The sequence below is a fragment of the Candoia aspera genome, chromosome 1, assembly GCF_035149785.1.
Source record: "Candoia aspera isolate rCanAsp1 chromosome 1, rCanAsp1.hap2, whole genome shotgun sequence".
Classification (NCBI taxonomy): domain Eukaryota; kingdom Metazoa; phylum Chordata; class Lepidosauria; order Squamata; family Boidae; genus Candoia; species Candoia aspera.
The window spans coordinates 49157335-49180902 of NC_086153.1; the positions used below are offsets into that span (position 1 = coordinate 49157335).

At 39.5% G+C, this 23568-nt stretch overlaps 1 protein-coding gene across 1 annotated transcript in view; it reads right to left on the reverse strand.

The window, feature by feature from the left end:
• The window catches only part of USH2A (usherin), a 513845-nt gene that overhangs the window by 392910 nt on the left and 97367 nt on the right, over window positions 1-23568 (reverse strand). Inside the window, exons 14-17 of the mRNA XM_063288775.1 lie at window positions 18169-18332; window positions 7361-7519; window positions 2980-3474; window positions 1267-1539 (exon numbers count right to left, since the gene is read on the reverse strand). Of these exons, the coding sequence (XP_063144845.1) occupies window positions 1267-1539; window positions 2980-3474; window positions 7361-7519; window positions 18169-18332 (1091 nt within the window). The remainder of the gene's footprint in view (window positions 1-1266; window positions 1540-2979; window positions 3475-7360; window positions 7520-18168; window positions 18333-23568) is intronic.

Consider the following 23568-nt stretch of genomic DNA (forward strand, 5'->3'; position numbering starts at 1 on the left):
CTATATTTGTAAAATACCATCTGTTAAACTTGATAAAATGGCTCTTTGCATCCAATTCCTAAATAAGCAGCTTGTAGAAATTAATTTTCAGGTCTAAAAGGAATTTTCATATGTTTTTTTAAAGCTACAACTTCAAAGTAAATGTTTCCCACCTATAGGCAAACTCCTGGATCTTATTTTTTCTGTAATGCACAAACCACCACTTAAATTTTAAACACAGTGTAAGCTTCATATAAGAGCATAGGCTTATCTTGACCTGAAAAAACCCAATTAAAAGGAAGGCTGAGTAATTCAACGAAGTACATTTAATTACTGAGAAGCTTGGAAGTTCATATGTATCCCGTGTGTGTGTCTGTGTGTCTGTGTGTGTCTGTGTGTAAGATTTAATTTTATGACACCTGACTTTTTAAAGATAATTCCATGTTTTAGAGCCTATACAGGCACTATTAATTGGCAGTGTTTTGGAAAACACTTCTTACATATCACTCTTCAGAAAAATCTGCTGGAGGTTTTAAATTCACCAGCAAATAAAAGTGAAATCCTGGGCTTTAAGCCATTATTTAATTTGCCCAGCCAAAAGGTGTTTTGGATTGAGATACCCAAGTGGTAGATTTAGTAAGACTACTTTTTAAAATCTTCCCATCAATTCAGATTCCCTTCCTTAGCTGGCACAAACTTAGCAAAGTTTTCCAGACATGGCACAGCTAAGGAGAATCTTTATTATAATGAAGACCAAAGCCACATAAAGAATTGATTGCCCTCTGGCAGAAGAAGTTGTGGACCCTGTTTATACCCTTGGTGACATTTTTCTCCTGCTCTGAGAAACTCTAGCTCCCAGCAAGTTCTCACAAACTGATGCTCAGCGTAAATTTAATAGAAATCAGTGGATTTAGGTAAGTCTATCAGATGTTCACTTATTTATTTAAATGAACACAATAAAAGTTTTTAGCAGCTAAATATCATTAGCCAAAGTAAGTAAAGCATGTGCATGAAGTCATTAGAAATCAATATACTGCATATAATTTAAAGCCAGGTTTAGATATTACAGGGCATGTGTGGCTCCCACTGAAAGCCAAAAACCTACAGTCCTCTCCCCCAGATCCCACTGCTTTTTTAATTTAACAGAATAATAAAGAATATAATTTAAATAATGACATTTTAAATTAAAAACCAAACTTTGTTTAAAAAAACAAAGAACTAGTTCTGAAAGCCATTTCCCAAATATTAGTCTAAATGGTTAATGTATCTACAAATTCCAATAATTACCTGCCTCTGCTGTTCTTTGATTTGTCCAATTTGAAAATGTGCTGCCAGCCATATTGGCTGATAAAACACGGAACTCATAGTCTGTGAATGGCTCCAAAGCACTGATGACAGTACTAGTTTGAGGTGGTGTCAAAGCACCCTCATGTACAGATTCTTCTCCTGGATGAAGACTGAACCATCCATTGGTTTGGAAAACACAGTTCTCAGGGGGAACATGACTTCCATTGGATTGTCGAGCTCCTTTCATGTATAATTCATACCTAATAATTACACCTAGAAATGAAAGCAGGCAGCTTATGAAAGAAGCTTATTTCTATGAAAAAAAATTACATTTGTACTTTTTTCATTACTATCTACTGCTGAAACCATCTCTACTGATGTAACTTAAACAATACTATATTGCCTAACCGATCCTCCCAAAGTTGTGAACATAATGCAGTTGTGAACATAATGTGGGATCTGCATGAGATTTATATAAATCCCCTTTTTTCTACCTCAGCTGGCAATGACCACACACATTTAAGGATTCATTCTAGGTTTATATGCTGCTGCAATTTTATCTGACTCCAAACAGCTTACAGACCTTCAAACAGTAAAGAAATTAAAAACTAAAAGCACAACAACATAACAATATCAATTACCCAAACATTAAGGAGCAACCATAACCCACATACACATTCACCCTCTGAGAGGGACCAAAGTAACCCCTCAGAACTTGAAGGCCTGTTGAAATTATTAGGTCTTAACTGCTTTACAGAAGGGTAACAGAGTCAGGGCCCATCTAATAGTAGGGGAGATATTCTGGGGAGCAGCAGTTGAAAAGGCCCAACCCTGCAATCCTTAAGGTTCAACACTTGGAGGAAACCTTCTGTAGAGAGTAAAGGAAGTGATCTTGAGGGAAATATGTAAGACCTGTTACTAAACCAAAGAGGCTGAAACATTTTTAAGTCCAGAGCAACAAGATAACATTCAGAAGTGCCTCAGGCAGATACCTCCCTAATTCACTGGAGTATAAGAAACAGGGGGAGCTATAGCACAATCAGATTTTCAAGATTCTGTTATTATAGCCAATCTCAATAAAAGTAATTTTAGTCTTCCTGTGCAGTTGATTTCATGTTCTGGGCTACCTAGTGGGGCTGACACCTCCTCTTCTAGATCTTTAAGGACAACCAGAGACAACATATGAATGTAATGCACTGCCCAACATCTCAACAATTATTTGCAAACCTCTAAGATTTTTCTTTCTACTCTTGAAACTATAGGCCATAAATATTTATTCTCTTAAGCAGAAGTTATGTCTGTTCAGTTAGATCTTTGGGAGGAGAAGGCAGGCTGCCAGTAATGTCTGACACACTATCAGAAGAACACAGGATGCTATCTTATGTACTGAGTCAACCCAGAGGTCTATCCAGCCCAGTACTGGCTAGCAGCAAATTTCAGGTTTGTTTCTCCAGCCCTATCTAGAGGTATTGAGACCATCTACATGCAAAGTATGTGCTGTACCCCTGAGCTGCTCCCCCCTTCCCATCTGTGACTTCTGATCATGAGTGAGGGTAGGAAAGGGGAGGGGGAGAGGGAAGCAAGCCTCACTGAGTCTTATGCCAGTCACCTTCATGTATCCAAGAGACATAGACAGTGTTCAGGAAAAATCCTGTTAATATAGGGGCCCAATACAATTCTCCCCAAATGGTTGAAGCAAACGTAAAATCTTACCATTGGTTTTCCTGGGTGGGATCCATTCTACAGCTAATTCAGTAGAGCTGATGCTTTGTATGACTGGAGGCAGCTGCTCCTCAGGAGGAGCTTGTGCAGTAACTACTGACAGCTGCTGGCTTAGCAAACAGCCTCCACTAGTACATGCTTGAACATAAAATCTGTATTTTTTAAACGGAACTAAATTCCAGACAGTTATAGAGGTTTCCAAGCTTTCATACTGGCCACAAGACTGAAGTTCCAATGAAGAAATGCATGTCAAAATATATTTCTCTATAGGACCAGAGTCATTTGATAAGGCTGTCCAGTTAAAAGAAACAGAATATGGCCCAACAGGAAAGAGTGGATTTAAATGCAAATTTCCTAGAGGTATCCCTGGCTGTGTTCTGTAGGCCAAGTTAGTACTTCTTGTAGATCCATGAACATTGCTTGCTTCAAGGTGGTATGTATAGAAGGCATACGGAAGTAAATTGCTATCAGTAAAGACCTGGAGGCCTGCATCAAATATATAAACATTTTTCTTTTACTTTTATAGTATACATTTATTTTATTTTATTTATTTATCAGATTTCTCTGCCACCCAACTCATACCCAATGACTCTGGGCAGCTTACAGATAATGAAATAACAATCAGTAAAAACAGTACAATATAAAATCAATACAATATAAATATACATAAATAGCAATAAAATACAAATATAAAAATACTGAATATAAAATGTAAAATTCAAGATGGCGATAGTTTTGTACTTGGTACGATCACAGTACCAGCCACCCCCAAGACTGATTATCTCCCCTCCCATCCCAAGTGAGGTGGCATAGCCATGTTTTCACCCCCTTCCGGAAGGCCGGGAGAGTGGGGCCCTGTATAATCTGCATTTTAGAATATAGTTCTTATAAAATGACAAAGAAAAAAAAACAGAAAACAAAGCTGGGGAATATTACCAACCAAAATATGATAATCATTTTAAAAGGAATGTAGTAAATAAAATGTTAAATAGTTAAAACTAGCAAGTTTGTTTGTTTGGATGTTTGAAGCCATACAGCTAAAAGACTGACTCAGGAAAACAAGCCACAAATCACAGGATCTGAATTTTTTGGAGCTGAGGCTCTGTAGTGGGGAAAACTCACTCAGAAGGAAAAAAGGTGTTACATCTTACTTGTCAACACTGAAATGCTGCATTTTAAATTCTTATTGATGAACAAACGTAAGGCTTAAATTAAAAAGAAGATATATTTTACTATTAATTTCTCCTCAACCATTTAGCATAAACATTAGTAGAACTACAAAACATAATATGTGGAGATCTTAGCCTTTCACATTTATGAACATTAGAAGTATTACATGTAATTTCCTTTGTATTATGTTTCTTACTACACTATTGTTAAAGTTGCAGCCAAGCACTTTGGATTACATCTCTAACATTGCAATGACTTTTTCTAGGATTGCATCCATTCATGTGTACATGTATGGGTTTTTGTTTTCTTGTGTTTGCATTACCTGAAACAAGTCAAATGTAATGTTAGATGTTATTTAACTTTAATAAGCATGCCAATGAAAAGATATTTCCCTTTACAAATAACAAATAATATTTTCTGGCATTAAGCTAAAGCACTATGGAATAAAAGCATAAAATGAGACCTGCAAACCAACAGTTTATCTATATCAGTTTCCCTTGATAGATAACTCAAGTATTTCAGGGTTGCCCTCAACAAACAGCAGAAGTGGTTTTTCAAGCACTCTCTTGGAAGAGTCCATCATTTAATGTCAGAGGATTTGCTTTACATACTGAAAATCTCAGGCTCAATCATCAGCAGTTCAAAGGTTCAGGTAGCAGATCATGGAAAAAACCTCTGCTTAAGACTCTGAAGAGTCACAGCTAGTCAAAGGAGATATATTGGGCTAAATGGACCAATAGTCAGACAGATATCATTTCCCCACTAGTGACTTATAGTGTCTTCACAGCATCATCCAGCCATTGCTGAAGTGATATAAAGCCTGTCCTCATTACTATTACCTTGGCACAGACATGGTTGGTCTAAAAGATGTAATAAATTGCTAAAGGGGAAATGACCAGAGTATGTACTTCTAACTGGCATAAAATGGCTATCCTTACTAATATCACAATACAAGAAAATCAATATTTTAAATTATAGGAATGAATATTTTGAACTGTTTGGAATGAAAGTCAGTAGGCACAAATACATTTCTGCTCATGTAGCTAGTTTTCATCTCTTTCCCTTGTCACTTCCCTGGAACCCCTCCAGAGGATTGGTAGAACTCTGGGGAAGGTTGGGACGGCCTATGCTTCAAGAAGGTTTGGTAATGTCCTGGTTCCACTGATGGAAGCATTTCCATCAATAGAAACATCCCATGGTTTGTCTTTCATGAAAGCACACTTTTTTTTTTAAGAAATAAAGAGTTAAAGGAGAAAGATTTCCTTAGAGTCCATCCATTTGTATTCTTGCTTTAATATGAAACACTCTAAACATAATTTTCCTCTAACTCTAGAGAGCTATTAATTAAATCAAGACAGGTTTTGCAAATACTTATAACTTTCCTTAAAAAGTTGGAAGCTTTTATATTGTATTACGAGACTGTTATTCAGACTAGGACTTCTATGCAGGCAATAGTATTTAGGTGGTTGTGTGTAATGTAAATGCTATTATATACATCCTGAGAATAGCCATAAACCTAAGAATTTTGCAGCATCAACACTTTTTCCTTAGGATTCAAATAATTAATGACTTTTGCCAGAAAATATCAGACTATTTATCTATCTAGTCACACAAACACATTCATTTTGGGCTTTAGAAATGAATTATTCATTGAAGAAGTCTATATCCGTCTATGATTAGGCAACCAGTATTTACTGTTATAAGAGCAACTGCTTATATATGTTAATGGGACCTTGAAAAGTCACCCACAGAATATTCTAACAGACTATGTAGGGCGGGGCAAGATGTCGTGATTGGGACAGAGCTGTACATTGGTCTCAAAGTTTAGGGATTTTGTCTATTTGCCAGCACTATTCGAAGTGTCATGTAAACACCTAGATGTTTCCTGCCTAATTAAGAACTTGGGAGTGGACACATCTGCCTTTTGATGGAAACATGCAGAGGACAGATCTCTTAGGCAATGGAAGAGGCTGTTAGTGGCTGTTGGACATGACTGGTGTTGTATTTGAGCTGTATGGACTGGAGGTGCTGTGTGAATCCAGGCACAATTGGAAGAATAATCTGCAGCTGATGGCCCAGCAGAAGCAAGCAAGATCAGAAAGAGAGATCTGCAGAGCTGGTGGACTGCTACATTTGGAACGACTGACTAGGAGTCCGTGAGGAAAGTTTGACCATGGTACTGGAATTAAAGAAGCTCAGCAAAGAGCTATTTTCCCCCTCTTTCCTTTCTCCTCTCTGGTCTAAAAGCAAGCCTGAGAAGTGAAAGTACTGAAACTGTCTCATGAGTGAGGTATCAAAGTAGAGATAAGGAACACCTGGGTGAATCAGGGAGGGAGCACTTGGGACAAATAAGAACCTGCAAAAACCTCTGTAAAGAAATGTATGTATAGTTTGATAAGCTAAGCCTAGTGTATGAGTGTTTGTGTGCATACACACACAAATACTGAATATTAATTTGTTAAATGTATATTAATTGAAAAGTACTGTAACAATAAGCCTCACTGTAACCTAGAGAAGAAGTGTGTGTATGTGTGTGTGTGTATCTGTGTACGTGTGTACAAGTCAGGAAAGTTCTTGTCCCTTTTCCCACTCTATTCAGTTGTATGAATATCCTTTTTTGTTTTAATTTTCTCAGCATATTTATGTCAAACGGTATATGCCAAAATCTAACTCTAGTTGTATGGATCCTATGGGTAGCAAATTAGCATACAAACCGCCCAGAGTCCCTCCTTGGGAGGAAGACGGGCAGTGATAAAGTTTGACAAAATAAATAAATATAAAAGAATAAAGCATCACTTGGCATCTGAATGACCAAAAATGTAAACATTTTAGGATCTGAGCTGAAGCAAGTCTGACTGCTTTTCCATCCCCAGAAACCTAACATAACAAGAGTTTTAAAAAATATGAATTGAATAAACAGGCTAGAAATTTCATCACACATAACATGCGTTCTGTTGATTTAGAAACTGCAGCAGCATCAGCAAATAGATTGAGGTCAAAGAAGAAAATGTGATTTAAAAACTCACAAAGAAAATCATGAAATTATATTTATTTCATGTGTGAAAAACATAGCCAGGACATTATTATATGTGGAAGAACATGTTACACAGTGCTCCAATTGAGAATAATATGAATGATGAATAAAGGACACTCTCAAAGTAAACTAATTATAAAAGTATATATAGTACTAATGAGCACTCACTATAAGGATAGTAGTCCTCTGTTGTGTAGATCTGAGTCTCATTTCTGTAGAGCTTGTAAGCAAGCCAGTTTGAATTTGGAGAATCAGGTGGATTCCAAGTGAGTCTAATAGCTGAAGAATTTAGAACCTGCCCTTGTGGTGGAGGCTGCTGGGAAGGAGCTAAATTAAAATGAAGATTAAAAGGAGACAATTGCCACATGGTTTGATAAACTGACATGCATCCTATTAAGGAAAAAATTGTAATCAAGCCACAAAATATAGTTCATCTGTGCTTCATTAAGAAAACCTACTATTTCAGGACCTACTTTTCCTACAAGAAAGCTTTAGCCTAGTTACAAACCAAATTTGCATGTCAAACTAGTTAAGTAACATACATGGGAAACTATGAATACAGAACAAATATTGTTCAAATGTCACTATTTACAGGATGAAACCTGAGGAAGGTCATGTACCAACCATGCCCTCACTATTATACCTCCCCACATAATGTCTGCATGGTGAATTCAGTTTTCTTCAAAGGAACTTCTACATATGAGCCAGTGCATAATTTGATCTGGAAAACCACCAACATGGATTCCAAGGTTCTGCAAATCATTCAAAATCGGTGCTTTAAAACGTGTGGAAAGGCATTTGAAGCCCCTCCCTTCAAACCATTGTTGCCATGTAGAGACAGCTTGGAACATTTTCTGAAGCAGCCACATGTGTCTAAGAAAAGATGCAGCTGTTTCAATGATTTCAAGAGAGGGCCTTCATATGTGCTTCTGCGTATTCCTAATACAAAAAAACAATCTTGGTTAGTCAGTTGACCATATCAAGACACAACAAAAGCATCAGCTAACAAAAGGATCAAATAAGTATAAATAAACCAAAGTACAGAACAAGTGTATTCAAACAAATGCACCACCTCTACATGTGGCCCTGATCTGTTCTATGTACCTTAACAAGTTCTTAGCTGAACAGCTTTAACTATAGACTTGACAGTTCTGCTGGCTACATATTTATTAGTATCCTGAAAGAGGTAGGACAATCTATTGTTGAGGTCCCAAAAGTTTGTTTTATCCATATAATTGGAGCATTTGACATTCAAACAAGACATGTACAATGTCTGGAGCTCCACAGATGCACTTTCTGTCAACACATGGCACATAGTAGAATTGTCCATACTTTACCATGGAGTCCAGCAACTCAAATCTTGCTCTGGTAAGGACTATTCTTTGTCAGATATTTTTTCTATTTGGAACTTCATTTTTCCTGGCCATCCATTTTAAAGATCTAAAACTTGCAAGCAGCCCTGCATCAGTTTGGGCACTAGTATCCAAAACTCTCTGTATGAAGATTTCCTTGGCCTGGTGTTTGTAGAGTAGATACCAAGAGTAGATATCAATTGTGCTTGATGTACAGACATTAGAAGGTAGAGCTCACACTCAGGGACAAAAATAACTATTGCCTTCTTCCAGTATTACCACAGCATTGTTCTATACATGAACAATGTCAGAACCCACAGTCAAAGAGTTGTTAGATCTGTTGATTGTGTTCTCTGCCATTGAAGCAACAAATCTCAAGCTCTGGATTGGGGGGGGGGGGAGTTGCTGAGAGTGAGAAGAAATCCAAGGTCGTACCAGCCAGCCAGGAGTGGAATGCTGGACTGTTAAGGGAAAGGGGGGGGCGGGAGTGTGGAGGAGGTTTTGATGTGCCTGTGTGTCTTTTATCAGGTAGCTGTGTGAGAACTTCTTTAGTCGTGGCTTTTTGCTTAACATCTGTACACATCGTCAATAAATCTGAAATCTGCATTTCATCTGGATGCATGAGTCAGAATTTTATGAGTCAACTGTGTCAGAACTTTACAAACAACATGAATCATATTTCAAAATAATTTCATTGCTTTTGGCTTCAAAGCTGTGCTATACATGCCCACATAATAACAGGCAGCACACTACCAAATAGATAAATCCATTTCACCCAAAATGTTGTTGTTGTTAGTTGCCATCAAGTCATTTACGACTCATGGCGACCCCATGTATAACAGAACAAAATGCTGTTCGGTCTGTGCCATATGCCTGACTGCTCCAATGTTTGCATCCATTATTGCTGTAACTCTATCAATCCATCGCACTGAAGGTCTTCCTCTTTTCTGCTGGCCCTCGACTTTACCAAATATGATGTCCTTTTCAAGTGATCGATCTTTCCTGACGATGTGCCTGAAGTATGAGAGTCTAAGCCTAGTTATCTTCGCCTCTAAGGAGCATTCTGGTTGGATTTCTTCTAAAACCTATTTGTTTGTTCTTCTGGCAGCCCATGGTATTTTATTTATTTATTAATCAAATTTATCACCGCCCATCTCCAAAAAGGGACTCTGGGCAGTTTACAATAAAAGATAGATAAAAATATAAAACTATAAAACCCTATAATACAGATACAATAAATTTAATAAAAACCTCGATGGTTAAAAGTTCTTTATGATTTGCAGGCAGAACTGGGTCCTTCTAAGAAACTAACCATCCCTAGAAATGGCTACTCTCCCTCCCGCCCCAGGCATAATTACAAAACCAGGTCTTTAGCTGTTTCCTAAAGTCCAGGAGGGAGGGAGCTAATCTCACTTCCAGGGGAAGGATATTCCAAAGGGCGGGTGCTATTGCAGAGAAGGCCCACCTCCTGGACCCCGCCAGATGGAATTCTCTTGCAGACGGGGTCCGTAGCATGCCCTCTCTACATGACCGGGTGGGACCGGCTGATGTGACCGGGAGGAGACAGTCCCTTAGGTAGCCTGGACCCGTGCCATGCAGGGCTTTAAAGGTGATAACCAACACCTTGAATTGGACCCGGAAGCATACTGGCAACCAATGCAACTCGCGGAGCAAAGGAATGACATGTGTTGATCTTGGGAGATCCAAGATCACCCGCGCAGCTGCGTTTTGCACCAGCTGTAGCTTCCGGATACTCTTCAAGGGTAGCCCCATGTAGAGCACATTGCAGTAGTCTATATGGGAGATAACCAAGGCATGAGTGACTGTTCGAAGGGACTCTCGCTCCAGGAAGGGGCGTAACTGGCGCACAACACGAAGTTGTGCAAAGGCCCTTCTGGCCATGGCTGCCACCTGCTCTTCAAGCAGGAGCCGTGAGTCCAGGAGGACCCCTAAGTTACGCACCAGGTCTGTCTGGGGCAGTGCAACCCCACCAGAACTAAAGATGACAATTTCCCAGAAATCGAGGAGCCATTAATCCACAGCCACTCCGTCTTCCCTGGATTCAGCTGCAATCTGTTGTCCCCCATCCAGGCCCCCACAGCCCCCAGGCACTCAGAAAGGGTGGCCACAGCATCACTTACTTCACCCGGGATGGAGATGTATAATTGGGTATCATCTGCATATTGATGATACCTCACCCCGTAGTGATGGATGATCTCGCCCAGTGGTTTCATGTAGATGTTAAAAAGGAGCAGAGAGAGTACCGAACCCTGCGGCATCCCACAAAGGAGCGGCCGCAGGCTGGATCTCTCGCTCCCTATCAACACTGACTGGGACCGACCTTGGAGGAAGAAGGTGAACCAGCGCTGAACTACGCCACCCACCCCCAACTCCCTAAGTTGGTCCAGAAGGATACCATGGTCGATGGTATCGAAAGCCGCTGAGAGGTCAAGAAGAGCAAAAATGGATGCACTGCCTCCATCTCACTCCCACCAGAGGTCATCCACAAGTGCGGCCAATGCCATTTCCATCCCATAACCGGGCCGGAAACCTGACTGAAAGGGTTCTAGATAATCCATTTCATCCAGAATCCTCTGGAGCTACAAAGCCACCACTTTCTCAACCACCTTCCCCAAAAAAGGGAGGTGGGAGACTGGGCGAAAATTGTCCAGTATAGTAGGGTCCAGCGCTTCCTTAAAGGCTGCTGGGAACACCCCCTCTCTCAAGGATGTATTTACCATCACCTGGACCCAGCCACATGTCACCTCCCGTGCTGCTTTCACCAGCCAGGAGGGGCATGGATCTAATGGGCACATGGTAGCATTTATAGTCCGAAGGATCCTGTCCACTCCCTCGGGTTCAACAGGATCGAACTGATCCCAGATAACCTGGTAAGTACATTCCCTGGGTATCTCCTCAGACTCTGTCTCATGCTTGGAGTCTAACTCGGTCCGGATCTGAGCGATTTTATCCTGCAGGTGCCACGAAAATTCCTCTGCACGGCCCTGTAGATGGAAGTCTGACTCCCCTTTCCCTAAAAGGGATCGGGTAATCTTAAACAGGGCCGCTGGGCAGCAATCTGGGGATGCAATAAGAGCGGAGAAGTACTGGCGCTTCGCCGCTCTTACCACCACAAGGTAGGCCTTAACCTTCAGATAGGTCTTTGATGGCAGATTTTCCCAGCATAATACGTCGTTTGATTTCTTGATTACTACTTCCCTTGGCATTGATCTTTGATCCAAGTAGAATGAAATCGTTGGCAGCTTCAATTTCTTCTCCATTTATTGTGACATTGTTTATTGGTCCATTTGTGAGTATCTGTCAGAATCAAGCCTGCCTCTGACTCAGAAAGCGAAACCCCTTTGGAGTCAGAGGAGGAAATAGAAACTTACTGGGCTGAAACCAGGAAAACGAAACTTGAAGAGGAGCCAGTGGTGTGGGAAGAGTCCAAGGCACTGATTGGTCAGGATTCGGGGGAGGATTCGAATCAGCCAATGATGGTCAGAAAAGTGTGTGAAAGAGAAGGCAGCCCGACTGGCTGCAGAAGGGTCCAGGCAAATGAAGGATTGGGATAAAAGGCAGACATGCGAAGAGCAAGCTGCTGAAGACAACCAATCCTCCAAGCCTGCAGCTTCAGCAGAAGAATCCCTACCTGCAACGGAGACAGTGTCTGTTGCCGAAGAGGAACCAGTGCCTTGCTCTGCTCTGAAGAGGACTCATATCCTGCTTCTGCTGCCATTGAGGATTCTGTATTTGCTGTGCCCAGCAATCACAGCCTTGCATCCAGCCTTGGAACTCCGTGGTCTTCCATGCAGCATCTTTGCACCATTGATTCTCTGTTCCATGGCATACCTTCAGTGCAGCTCAACCATGCTACGGGTGCTCAGCCTTGCTCCAGAGTTTCACACCTATCTTGCTGTGAACTCATTTCCTAGCCTTGCTCTAAGCCTCCTGTCCAAGAGTACAGCCCAGTCCAGGGCTTCCAGCTGAGTCCAGCCTTGCTCCGAGTTTCCCGCCTTGCTCCAGGTCTCCAGTCCAGAGAATCCAGCCTAGTCCAGGGCTTCCAACTGAGTCTAGCCTTGTTCCAAGTTGCCAGCCTTGCTCCAAGTCTCCAGTCCAGAGAATCTAGCCCATCCCAGGGCTTTCTGCTGAGTCTAGCCTTGCTCCGAGTTTGCAGCCTTGTTCCAAGTTTTCAGTCCAGAGAACCCAGCCTAGTCCAGGGTATCCAGCCAAATCTAGCCTTGCTCTGAGTTCCAGTCTTCCTCCTGGCCTCCGACCTAATCCAGAGTTTCTAGTCAAGTCCAGCCTAGTTTCCAGTTTGTAGCCTTGCTTCAAGTCTCCAGTTACCGGCTTCTAGTTCGAGACCTGCGTCTTCAGCTGTAGCAGCACCTTGTGCTCCAGTCTCTTCCAGCCTCCCAGTTCCAGTTAGAAGTCCTGTTCCGCTGCCTTGTTGTGGCCCATTTGGCCTTGTTGAACCCAGCTCTTCGTACATCAAGGACTTAGTTATTGTAAATAGTTATTTAATAAACAGTATTTTTGATATTACATTGCCTGGTTGCATAGTCTGAACAGGACAGTATCTTCGTCTTCTTCACATACAGGTGTAGTCCGTATTGCTGACTACAATCTTTGATCTTCATCAGCAAGTACTTCAAGTCTTCTTCACTGCCAGCAAGCAAAGTTGTATCATCTGCATATTGCAGGTTGTTAATGAGTCTTCCACCAATTCTGATATCCTGTTCTTCTTCATACATTCCGGCTTCTCGAATTTTTTGTTCAGCATACACGTTGAATAAGTAGGGTAAAAGTATGCAACCTTGCTGCACACCTTTTCTAATTTTGAACCACTCGGTATCACCGTTTTCTGTTCTAATGACTGCCTCTTGATCCATGTACAGGTTCCGCATGAGTACAATTAAGTGCTCTGGAATTCCCATTCTTCGTAATATTAACCATAACTTGTTATGGTCCACACAGTCAAACTCCTTTGCGTAATCAATGAAACAGAGGTAAACATCTTTCCGGTATTCTGTACATTCAGCCAAGATCCATCTGACATCAGCAATGATATTTCTCATACCGCATCCACTTCTAAATCCAGCTTGGACTTCTGGTAGTTCTCTGTCAATGCATGTGAAATTAATGAAATTGTTCTATAATTTCCACATTCTGTTTGATCTCCTTTCTTTGGAATGGGTATGAATATGGATCTCTTCTAGTCAGTTGGCCAGGTCATTGTCTTCCAAACTTCTTGACACAGAATAGTAAGCACTTCCACTGTTGCATCTGATTGTTGAAATATCTCAACTAGTAATCCATCAGTTCCTGAAGCCTTGTTTTTCGCCAATGCCTTCAGTGCAGCTTGAACTTCTTCCTTCAGTACCGATGGTTCTTGATCATATTCTACCTCCTTAAATAGCTGAACATTGACTAGCTCTTTTTTATACAGTGATTCTGTATATTCCTTCCATCTTCTCTTAATACTACCCGCATCATTTAATGTATTGCCCATAGAATCTTTAAGGATAGCAACTCGGGGCTTGAATTTTCTCTTCAGCTCTTTCAGCTTGAGAAATGCTGATCGTGTTCTTCCTCTTTGATTTTCTAGCTCTAGGTCTTTGCATATTTCATCATAACATTTTTCCTTATCTTTTCGAGCTGCTCTTTGAAATTTTCTATTTAGCTCTCTTCACTCTTTTTTCCATTAGCTACTTGGCGTTTAAAAGCAAGTTCCAGAGTCTCACCTGACATCCATTTGGATCTTTTCTTTCTTTCCTGCCTTTTTAATGATCTCTCGCTTTCTCCGCATATTATGTTCTTAATGTCTTCCCACAACTCTTCTGGTCTTCGGTCATCAGTATTTAGTGCATCGAATCTAGTTTTGAGGTGGTCTCTAAATTCAGGTGGGATGTTTTCTAGATCATACTTTGGCACTCTTGGACTTGCTTTAATTTTCTTCAGCCTCAGCTTGAACTTGCACATGAGCAGTTGATGATCTGTCCCACAGTCAGCTCCTGGCTTTCTCTTAACTGATAGTATTGAGCTTCTCTATCGCCTCCTTCCACAAACGTAATCAACTTGATTTCTGCATAATCCATCTGGCGAGGTCCATGTATATGGTCGTCAACTGTGTTGTTGGAAAAAAAGTATTGTAAATAAATAAATCATTGGTCTTACAGAATTCTATCATACAATCTCCAGTGTCGTTTCTGTCACCAAGGCCATATTTTCCAACTACTGATCCTTCTTCTTTGTTTCCAGCTTTTGCATCACCCATAATTAACAAAGCATCCTGATTGCATGTTCGATCAATTTCAGACTGCAGCATTTCATAAAAGTTTTCAATTTCTTTATCTTCAGCATTCGTGGTTGGTACATAAATTTGAATAATAGTAGTATTAACTGGTCTTCCTTGTAGGCTTATAGATATTATTCTGTCACTGGCGGCATTGTACTTTAAAATTGATCCTGAAATATTCTTCTTAATGATGAACGCCACACTGTGTTCCTCTTCAATTTTTCATTCCCAGCATAGTATACCATATGACTGTCAGATTCAAAGTGACCAATGCCAGTCCACATCAGCTCACTAATGCCTGAGATGTTGATCTTTAGGCATTCCATTTCATTCTTGACAACTTCCAATTTTCCTTGATTCATACTTCGTGCATTCCATGTCCCAATTATTAATGGTTGTTTGTAGCTGTTACATCTCATTTTGAGTCATGCCACATCAGCAAATGAAGGTGCCGGAGGCTTTACTCCATCCGCATCATTAAGGTCGGCTCTACTTTGAGAAGGCAGCTCTTCCCCAGTAACATATTGAGTGCCTTCCGACCTGAGGGGCTCATCTTCCAGCACTATATCGCAAAACATTCTGTTGTAATCCGTAGGGTTTTCATTGGCACGTTTTTGGGAGCAGATTGCCAGGCTTTGCTCCCTAGTCGTTTTTTGTCTGGAAGCTCTGCTGAAACCTGTTTTCCCAGTTTTTATTTCCTGTCATTGATATTTTAAATTTAAATTTATATTCCTATTTAAGATTACTATTCCATTTTTAAAATGTGAAATTCTTTCTACAGTTTGAAACACAATTATTAGCAAGTTTTGTTGTTACTATAGTTAGTAGTAGTATTACTATTATATGCCTTAGGTTTATGTAGGAGCATCACTTAATATAAACTCCTAACTTCCAAAATAATTAGTGTGAAACAATGGCTATCACAGAATATTATACAAATGAACTACATTTGTCTTTGTTCTTCTAGCTTAGCACAAATTTAAGAATTTCCTCCCTGGCATGTTAGCTATCTCTGTTCACTTCCATAGGGGCCTTCTTTGGGATGTAAACCTATACGCAAATGATTGATTATTTACCCTAGTTGTGGATAGGGAAACTGGGGAGAGGGAGAAAAGATTGATTTCTTAAAGAGTGCCTTGAAAATGGGGTTCATCATTAGCAATGACAGTAGCACAGCATCTTCCTCCCTCCCTTCCTCCTTCCCTTGTTTGTATTTTGTATGTTTCTTTGTTTTTTCTTTCACTGCAAGTAACAGTAGCAACATCTAAAAATAAGAATTTCAGAAATTACCTCCTTCAACAATTCAGATTCAGCTGCTAACTGCTTCATAGGTTGTCAGTGCATTTCTTAGAGTGCTGATGATGCTACAAAGCAGTGCTACACTCACAGTATTTAGCAAACTCCTTTCTAACCTTTAAAATTTGCATTTTAGTACATTGCATTTTCATCAAACTGCTTTTGATGTCAGTTTAATGTTTATCTAACAGACTACAAGGATATAGTATGAGAGTTATACTGATGAAAAATTAGATTATATTATAATTTTGTCAAAGAGAAGGGTTTCTTTTCATATAGCTAATGTATGTAATAATTAATTATTTTACTGCCACTATATCAGATTCTAATCTCACTTAAATTTTATCAATTTCAGCTTTGAAAGAATAATGGAAATTACATAGAATTAGACAGAGGAAACCAGCAACAAAGGGCAAATTATTATGTAAATCCAGGCAGATTAAATGTTGTCAGCAATCTAAATATGGGAACACAAGATCTTCATGCATGTCAGTAGCTATAAAACTTATACATGTCCCTACTGTATCCAAAGCCTTGCTTTTGTAAATTCAGAAATTGGAGCTACAACCTGTAACTTTGAGTTCATAACTATCACTTAGATATTAAGAGGGAAGAAGTGGGGAATGAAGGGAAAACCATTCCCTTTTACAATACTATGAATATTATTTTGGAATAAGTGCCATGTCTGTAAATGCCTAGTCAACAACAACTGAGAATTAAATATTTCTACATGTTTAAGTAAAATAAATGATGATGACACAGGGCAGTATTAGCTACATTGGGCCTGAGCATGTCTGCATCAATCCTGATACTGATGCTGGACCAATGTGCTCCTTCCATTTTCTGGGTATAATTTGGAGGTGGGATTGTTGGAATGCAAAGCTTTAGACTTCTATTCAATCAGTTACTTAATATACCATTGGATTTCTCAGTACCTGGGAAAGAGAATTACAGTTTGCAAAATATTACAAGTTCATTCCTTATTGCATCCGCATATTCTTCTTTCATCTGGAAAATGGGTAGCCATCTCCCCACTGCATCAACAAGTAGGTAGCAAGAAGATCTAGGAATGCCACCTGACTTAAAGGTAAATGGAGTACTAAAATAAATGCATCTTGTTACCAAGTTTTCTGTAATTTAAATCCCTTTCTCCCTTTCAATAAATCCAATTAATAAGACTTGGTGAGAATCCAGCTTTCTTGGTAATAAGTGGCTGCTAGGGTCTTGACACTTACAACATTTCTACTCAGAGCTAACTCCATAGGGTTCAATGAAACATTTTAGGTAAGCATGAATAGGATCATAGCAATGCACAATCGACCAGGAGGTATTCTCGTGCAAGCCTTTTTAAAAATAATTGGAAATCATACCCATTCCATTTTTTCTTCTTCATTTTACACATACACTAAAATACAATAGTTTATTGTATATTTTATTTGTTTGTTTGTCAAATTAATACTCCACTCTCAACAGTTCAAACTTAAAACACAAAATGTATAATACAAAAAACAAAAACAAAACAAAACCCAATACCTAAAGGAAAAAAAAACTACAACCCTACAACAATAAATAGGTGGTGTTACACCCTAAATGCCCTCTGGAAGAGTTCCAGATGGATGGATGGATTCCAGCAAAACCTTTACTATATGCTTGCACCGATTTCAACTTGGTGTAGAAATGATAGTATGAACAGGGTACTTTTAGTCAAACTTCAGGGTTCCAATTTGACTCACCATTATAAACGTTTCCTTTCACTGATACACAAATCCATGCTGTCATGGATTACATACAAATGGATTACATACAGACATGGATACATGAACTACATATATACATGGATTACATACATATAAATGGCCATCTAGAATCTCAAATTCCAAAATGTACCTCCAAATATATTAATATTGGGGGATTAATACATTTTATTGTGAGCAATATCAATTTTAAGAATTATAATTATATTGTTACAACAATCATTAAACTAATAAGATCCATTCATCTGAAAGAAATGCAAATCAATAACCACTCACTTTTACTGCAGCCAAATAGGTTGTGGACATCCAAATTACTAGCATTGGGAACACAGTTGTCACATTTTGAGCCAGCTGCAAATTGTTTACACATACATTGTCCAGTAATGGGATGACAAGTCCAATTAATAGCTCCAGCAGGATGACAATTACAATGCTGACATCTATAAACAAAAACAAATCATGAAAGTAATGAAAACACATTAACACTTCAGTTAGACACAGTAGGGCTTAATTCACTGGCTTCTTTTAACTAACATAATTAAGTATCACAAATGAAGAACTTAAGAAACTGAACTCTGGTGGGGAAAAACTATATTTAAATAAAGAGTTGTGTCTCAAATTTACACTAAAGTGTTTCTTTCATGTAACCATTGATCTTAAGTGTGTCTGTGGTGGACTTGCAAAAGTTAAAGACAGTAGAGCAGGCTGTAGAGGCATATGTAGTCATTCAAATAATCCAGCCCAAGCTATATTATACATCATATTGCCCTTGTATTAGAACAGCTCCACTGGTCACTAGTTGCTCTCTGAGCTCAATTCATATGCATGATGCTTCATCTGACTAAATGTGATGTCAAAAGTGAGTAAACAAGGATGTGTGATGTCCCCTTGGCTGTTAAATGTATTTACAGATTAAATGTATAAAGAATGCCTGCAGTGATTTTAGAAGTATGCTTATTGGGAACATAAAATATATCTGTTATTTTCTTTGTTGATGATGCCATGTTGTTGGCCAAGAACCTGAATGACTTGCTACAAATGTTAGATAATTCTGTTGATCTGAAAATTAGTGTTTCAAAGACTGAGGTGGGTTATGTTTGACAAGGGAAATGGGGAGAGCCTTTGCAAGTGATACCTAAAGGAAGAAAAATTAGATCAAACAGATGAATTTGTGTAACTCGATAGAAAGCTCTGTGTGTGTGTGTGTGTGTGTGTGTGTGTGTGGGTAACTCAGGTATGGTACTCTCCAAGACAGTATAAAATTCAACATCTAACAAACCTTAGATGTTTTATCTAAAAAGGAACATGCAAACTGCTCTCCATAGACCTCAGATGATACTAGAACACTGGCCAGCACCAGCAAGGGCTGTGTCATCTGGCCAAGAACCCAAAAATGCTCTATTACTTGGTTCTCTACAGTTGAAATCAGAGAGGAAGCCCACCGGTTTTAAATATGCTTAAAATTGTTCACAATCGCTGCACTGGCATTATAGTAACACCTATACTGTATGCAATTAAACCGATACCATAATCATTCACGTCATGCACCCTCATCTTTTGTCATCTGCAACGGTTCCATGTACTGTGGAGCATCACAGGCTCTGACATGTGATAGGGAGTTCCAGGAGTTCCCTCTATTCCATCTTTCAACCTTTATGAAGTCTGAGACACATATCCAGTCAAAAATTCAATACCTTTTTTTAACCTACAGAAAATATTTGTTATAGAGAGCCAGTGTGGTGTAGCGGTTAAGGCATCAGGCTAGAAACTGGGAGACCCTGAGTTCTAATCCCCCCTTAGGCACAAAGCCAGCTGGGTGACCTTGGGCCAGTCACTCTCTCTCAGCCCTAGAAACTTCCGAATGGTAATGGCACTTCCGAAAAACCTTGCCAAAACTGCAGGGACTAGTTCAGGCAGTTACCAGAAGTCAAAAAGTGACTCAAAGACACACACTCGCAAAAAAAAAAAAATGTTGCATGTAAGCTTAATCAGTTTCTGTCTTTCTGAAGAAAGTCTCTGCGTACAAGAACTATAGTGACTATTCTAGGCATGGTTAATCAGAAATAAACCCTGCTTAGTTCAACAGTTCTATATAAATTCCAGCCAACTGTCTTTGCTGAAATACTCTGGAAGAGGGCCAGTCTGAAAACCCAGTGTTTTTGCCAAGTCTACATAAGCATGGCAAAAGGGATGCGGTGGCGCTGCGGGTTAAACCGCTGCACTGCTGAGCTTGCCGATCGGAAGGCCGGTGGTTCGAATCCGCGTGACGGGGTGAGCTCCCGTTGCTAGTCCCAGCTCCTGCCAACCTAGCAGTTCGAAAGCATGCAAATGTGAGTAGATCAATAGGTACCACTTCGGAGGGCAGGTAATGGCGTTCCGTGTAGTCATGCCGGCCACATGACCACGGAAGTGTCTACAGACAAACGCCGGCTCTTCGGCTTTGAAACGGAAATGAGCACCGCCCCCTAGAGTCAGACACGACTGGACTTTACGTCGAGGGAAACCTTTACCTTTACCTTTTACATAAGCATGGCATACTTAGCCCTCCCTCTGCATACTGGGTGTAGCTTTCCAATACCCCTGGCCCCATTAGCCCCAACAATAACAGTATTCTACCCAGTCAGTGCAAGACAAAAGCAAAACTGCTCTGAGACTGCTGATAAGTCCCTGCAGTTTTGATAAGCAGCAGTTGCTCACCTGACCATTTTATTATTTAGGTTAGCACATCAGATATCAAATTTAAATCTATGGAAGATGGGCCCTGTTGGGTGGATGTTTTACTTCACATTTTAATAATATGGCAACTTCTGTAACACTTAATAACTTTGGACTGTAGCCAATGAAGTTAGCAAAAGCATTTCCTCTTGCACAAGTCGAAGCATTTAATTTTCACAAGTGCTCCCAAACCACCCATAAGTACCTTCTGTTCCACTCATAACTCTGCTGTTGCAGATTGCAATATCTTCTGGAACCGAATGGTATGGATGATAGCATCGCATAATGTTGGATCAAAAACTCAGATGCTTTTGACTGAATGAGATTTTTGTAAGTCAGGGATAAGCTACTCATGGCCCCAAGGGCACAATGATGGAATTCAGTGGCAAAAAAGCAATGTTTGGTGACACCATTTTTGGCTTTTTAAAAAATGAAATAAATGCAAATACACCTGTGAAGCCTCTGCTAGGTTTAATTCATACTTCTAATATATTTTCCCCCTCCCCCAAAAAGAAGAGACTTTACCCTATTCTCTCTAGTGACATTGTCACACATCCATGCTACCAGCAGTTCCTGAAGGTGGGAAAAATGCCCATCTCTGTGCTATATTAAAAGATTCAAACAACTTTTTATAAACAGATAGGACAACCAAATGGATCCCAGGACAGAAAAAATCTGGTTAGAAGTGGCTTGCTAGTTTTTACGATATTTTATATGTGTTGCCTCATTGTGATGGGGAGAGGGAGAGTGTGTCCATCCCTGGGAGGAATGAGCAAAGAACATCAGGACTGTATGCCAAGAGTATACATTCCCAGCAGGGTTACCCAAGACATGAAGTTAATCCCAGCTGCCCAGCTAAAGCAAGCAGGCACCTATATTGGGCAGCAGCAATGTAGGAAGATGCTGGAGGCGGATGATCGCTTTATGACTTGACTGCTTTGGAGTCATGTTACTTGAAGGACAGCTTTCATCCACATGAATCTGTCCTATTTTAAGGTCAGGAACAGGCCTTTTTTCTTTTGCACCCTTTGAGGGCTGGTAAGAGTTCCTGTTCTTCAGTGTCTCACCTAAATATGGACTAAGTTGCTATCTGACATTCTTTGAGCTCCATCACAATCAGTTTTAAGGAATCTCTAAAGACATATTTCACATGCTCAGGCCTTCTTTCCAGTGCTTGGTATTGATGGCTGATGTTATTTATCTAAAGTTAGATACTTTTAAGTAGTGAAACTGTGTGTTTTAATAATTGTTTTTTGTTGGTTTTGGAAATGTTTTATTCTGATTTCATTATTGTAAGCCACCTTAAAGAACCCCAAAAATATTTTAAATGAACAAACCAAGCTAAGTATGTGAACATCTTATGCAATTATACTTCTTTTTTTTCCTGCAGCATGTATCTCTTTTTGGAAAAAAAATAGACAACTCATTAGAGAAACATGTTAAATGTATAAAATTTATTTAAATAAATTTACACAAAATATTTCATGTACAACTGACAGTTGTGACAGCCTATATTAAACAGTTTTTATAATAACTCTTATTATTACTATTTTAGTGACTCTTACAACTGCAACTGACTTTTTTTAAAGGAGTGGTTGGTTGTTTTTTAGTAACTCTTATTGTGTGATCTCCTGAGTTCAACACCCTTTAAAAGGCTGATAAAAGCTAAGGCAACAAAATAAGCTGCAAATTTGTTTTATGGAATAATATCCCTTTGGGACTAAATAATAATAAAAAATATTCTTTCTTTCTTGAAAACTACAACACTGTCATTTCTTTCCTTTCACAGTCAAGCACAAAGGGTACATTTTCCCAAACTGTATTAAATTCTTTCATCTGTAGAAAGTCAAGCTAAATCCCTTTCCACATAGAGATCCTAATCTCTGTTATGTTTAATCTCTGAACATAACAATACATAATGTTTTGGTTTTAGTTTTTGAGAAGTATATAAAAATTGAGTGTCTTATGTGATATATTCATTTTACAGTATTTTGTACTTTATTTTTTCTTTACCTATTTACTACTAGCTTTTATTCTAGGTGAAGGGGTTTATCTCAGGCAGTGGAATTAAAGAACAGTTTCTCCCAGTATTATTAGCTCATCAGAATAATTTAAACCAGAAAAAGAACACCACAATTTGAATGACATAATGTACTTCAAAGAAAATTAGTTCAGAAATCCTTGAACCGTGTAAAGCAGACCGAATTACTAATCTCCTATTGTATTTCAGGCCCAAGAGTAAGATATTTCAGCTTGTTGATGTACTGTATCAAATTACTTTCAATATTTGGCCACAATTTGACATAAGAATTGCTACTACTATTTGGCCACAATTTGACATAAGAATTGCTACTACTATTTTCCAATATCCTCTAGCATACAGCACCTTGTATTAAGGTGAAGTTGGGGCACAGGGCAATACTCCTATTGACCATCTAAGACATCTGCACACACACAGCTCCCGTTCTAATCCCTGGTGGTGGGGATCAACAAAGAAATCTGGAAGATTGTTGGAGAAGTGTAAAAATGTGTTTCTCCCATGCTTCTGCTGGATTAGGGACTGCAGCACTTAATCCATGGGGAGGGCAGGTTACTGCATTGGTTGCCAGATGAAGAGATGTTTCCATCCCCTTTCCTTCCCCTTGAGGAGGAAAGTGAGGGAAGTAGCTCTTCAGATGCCACTCCCATACAGTAAAAGGGGCAGAATTTTACTGTTTACTGGGAGAACTGGGACCAAAAAAAACCCAGTGCCCCCCATCTCTCCACCCTCATTTTTCTTGCCATTGGTGGCAGGAGGAGCAGGAGAGAATGGCTCCTTTGAACCCAGTTCTCTGATCCCATGGACTGATCAATGCATGGGATCAGAGAACTGGCAGAAGATCCATGGTTCCCATTTCCCATTCCACCTCTCTCATCTACACACTTCTCTTGTTAACAAAAGCCCCCATTTTATCTTGTCGC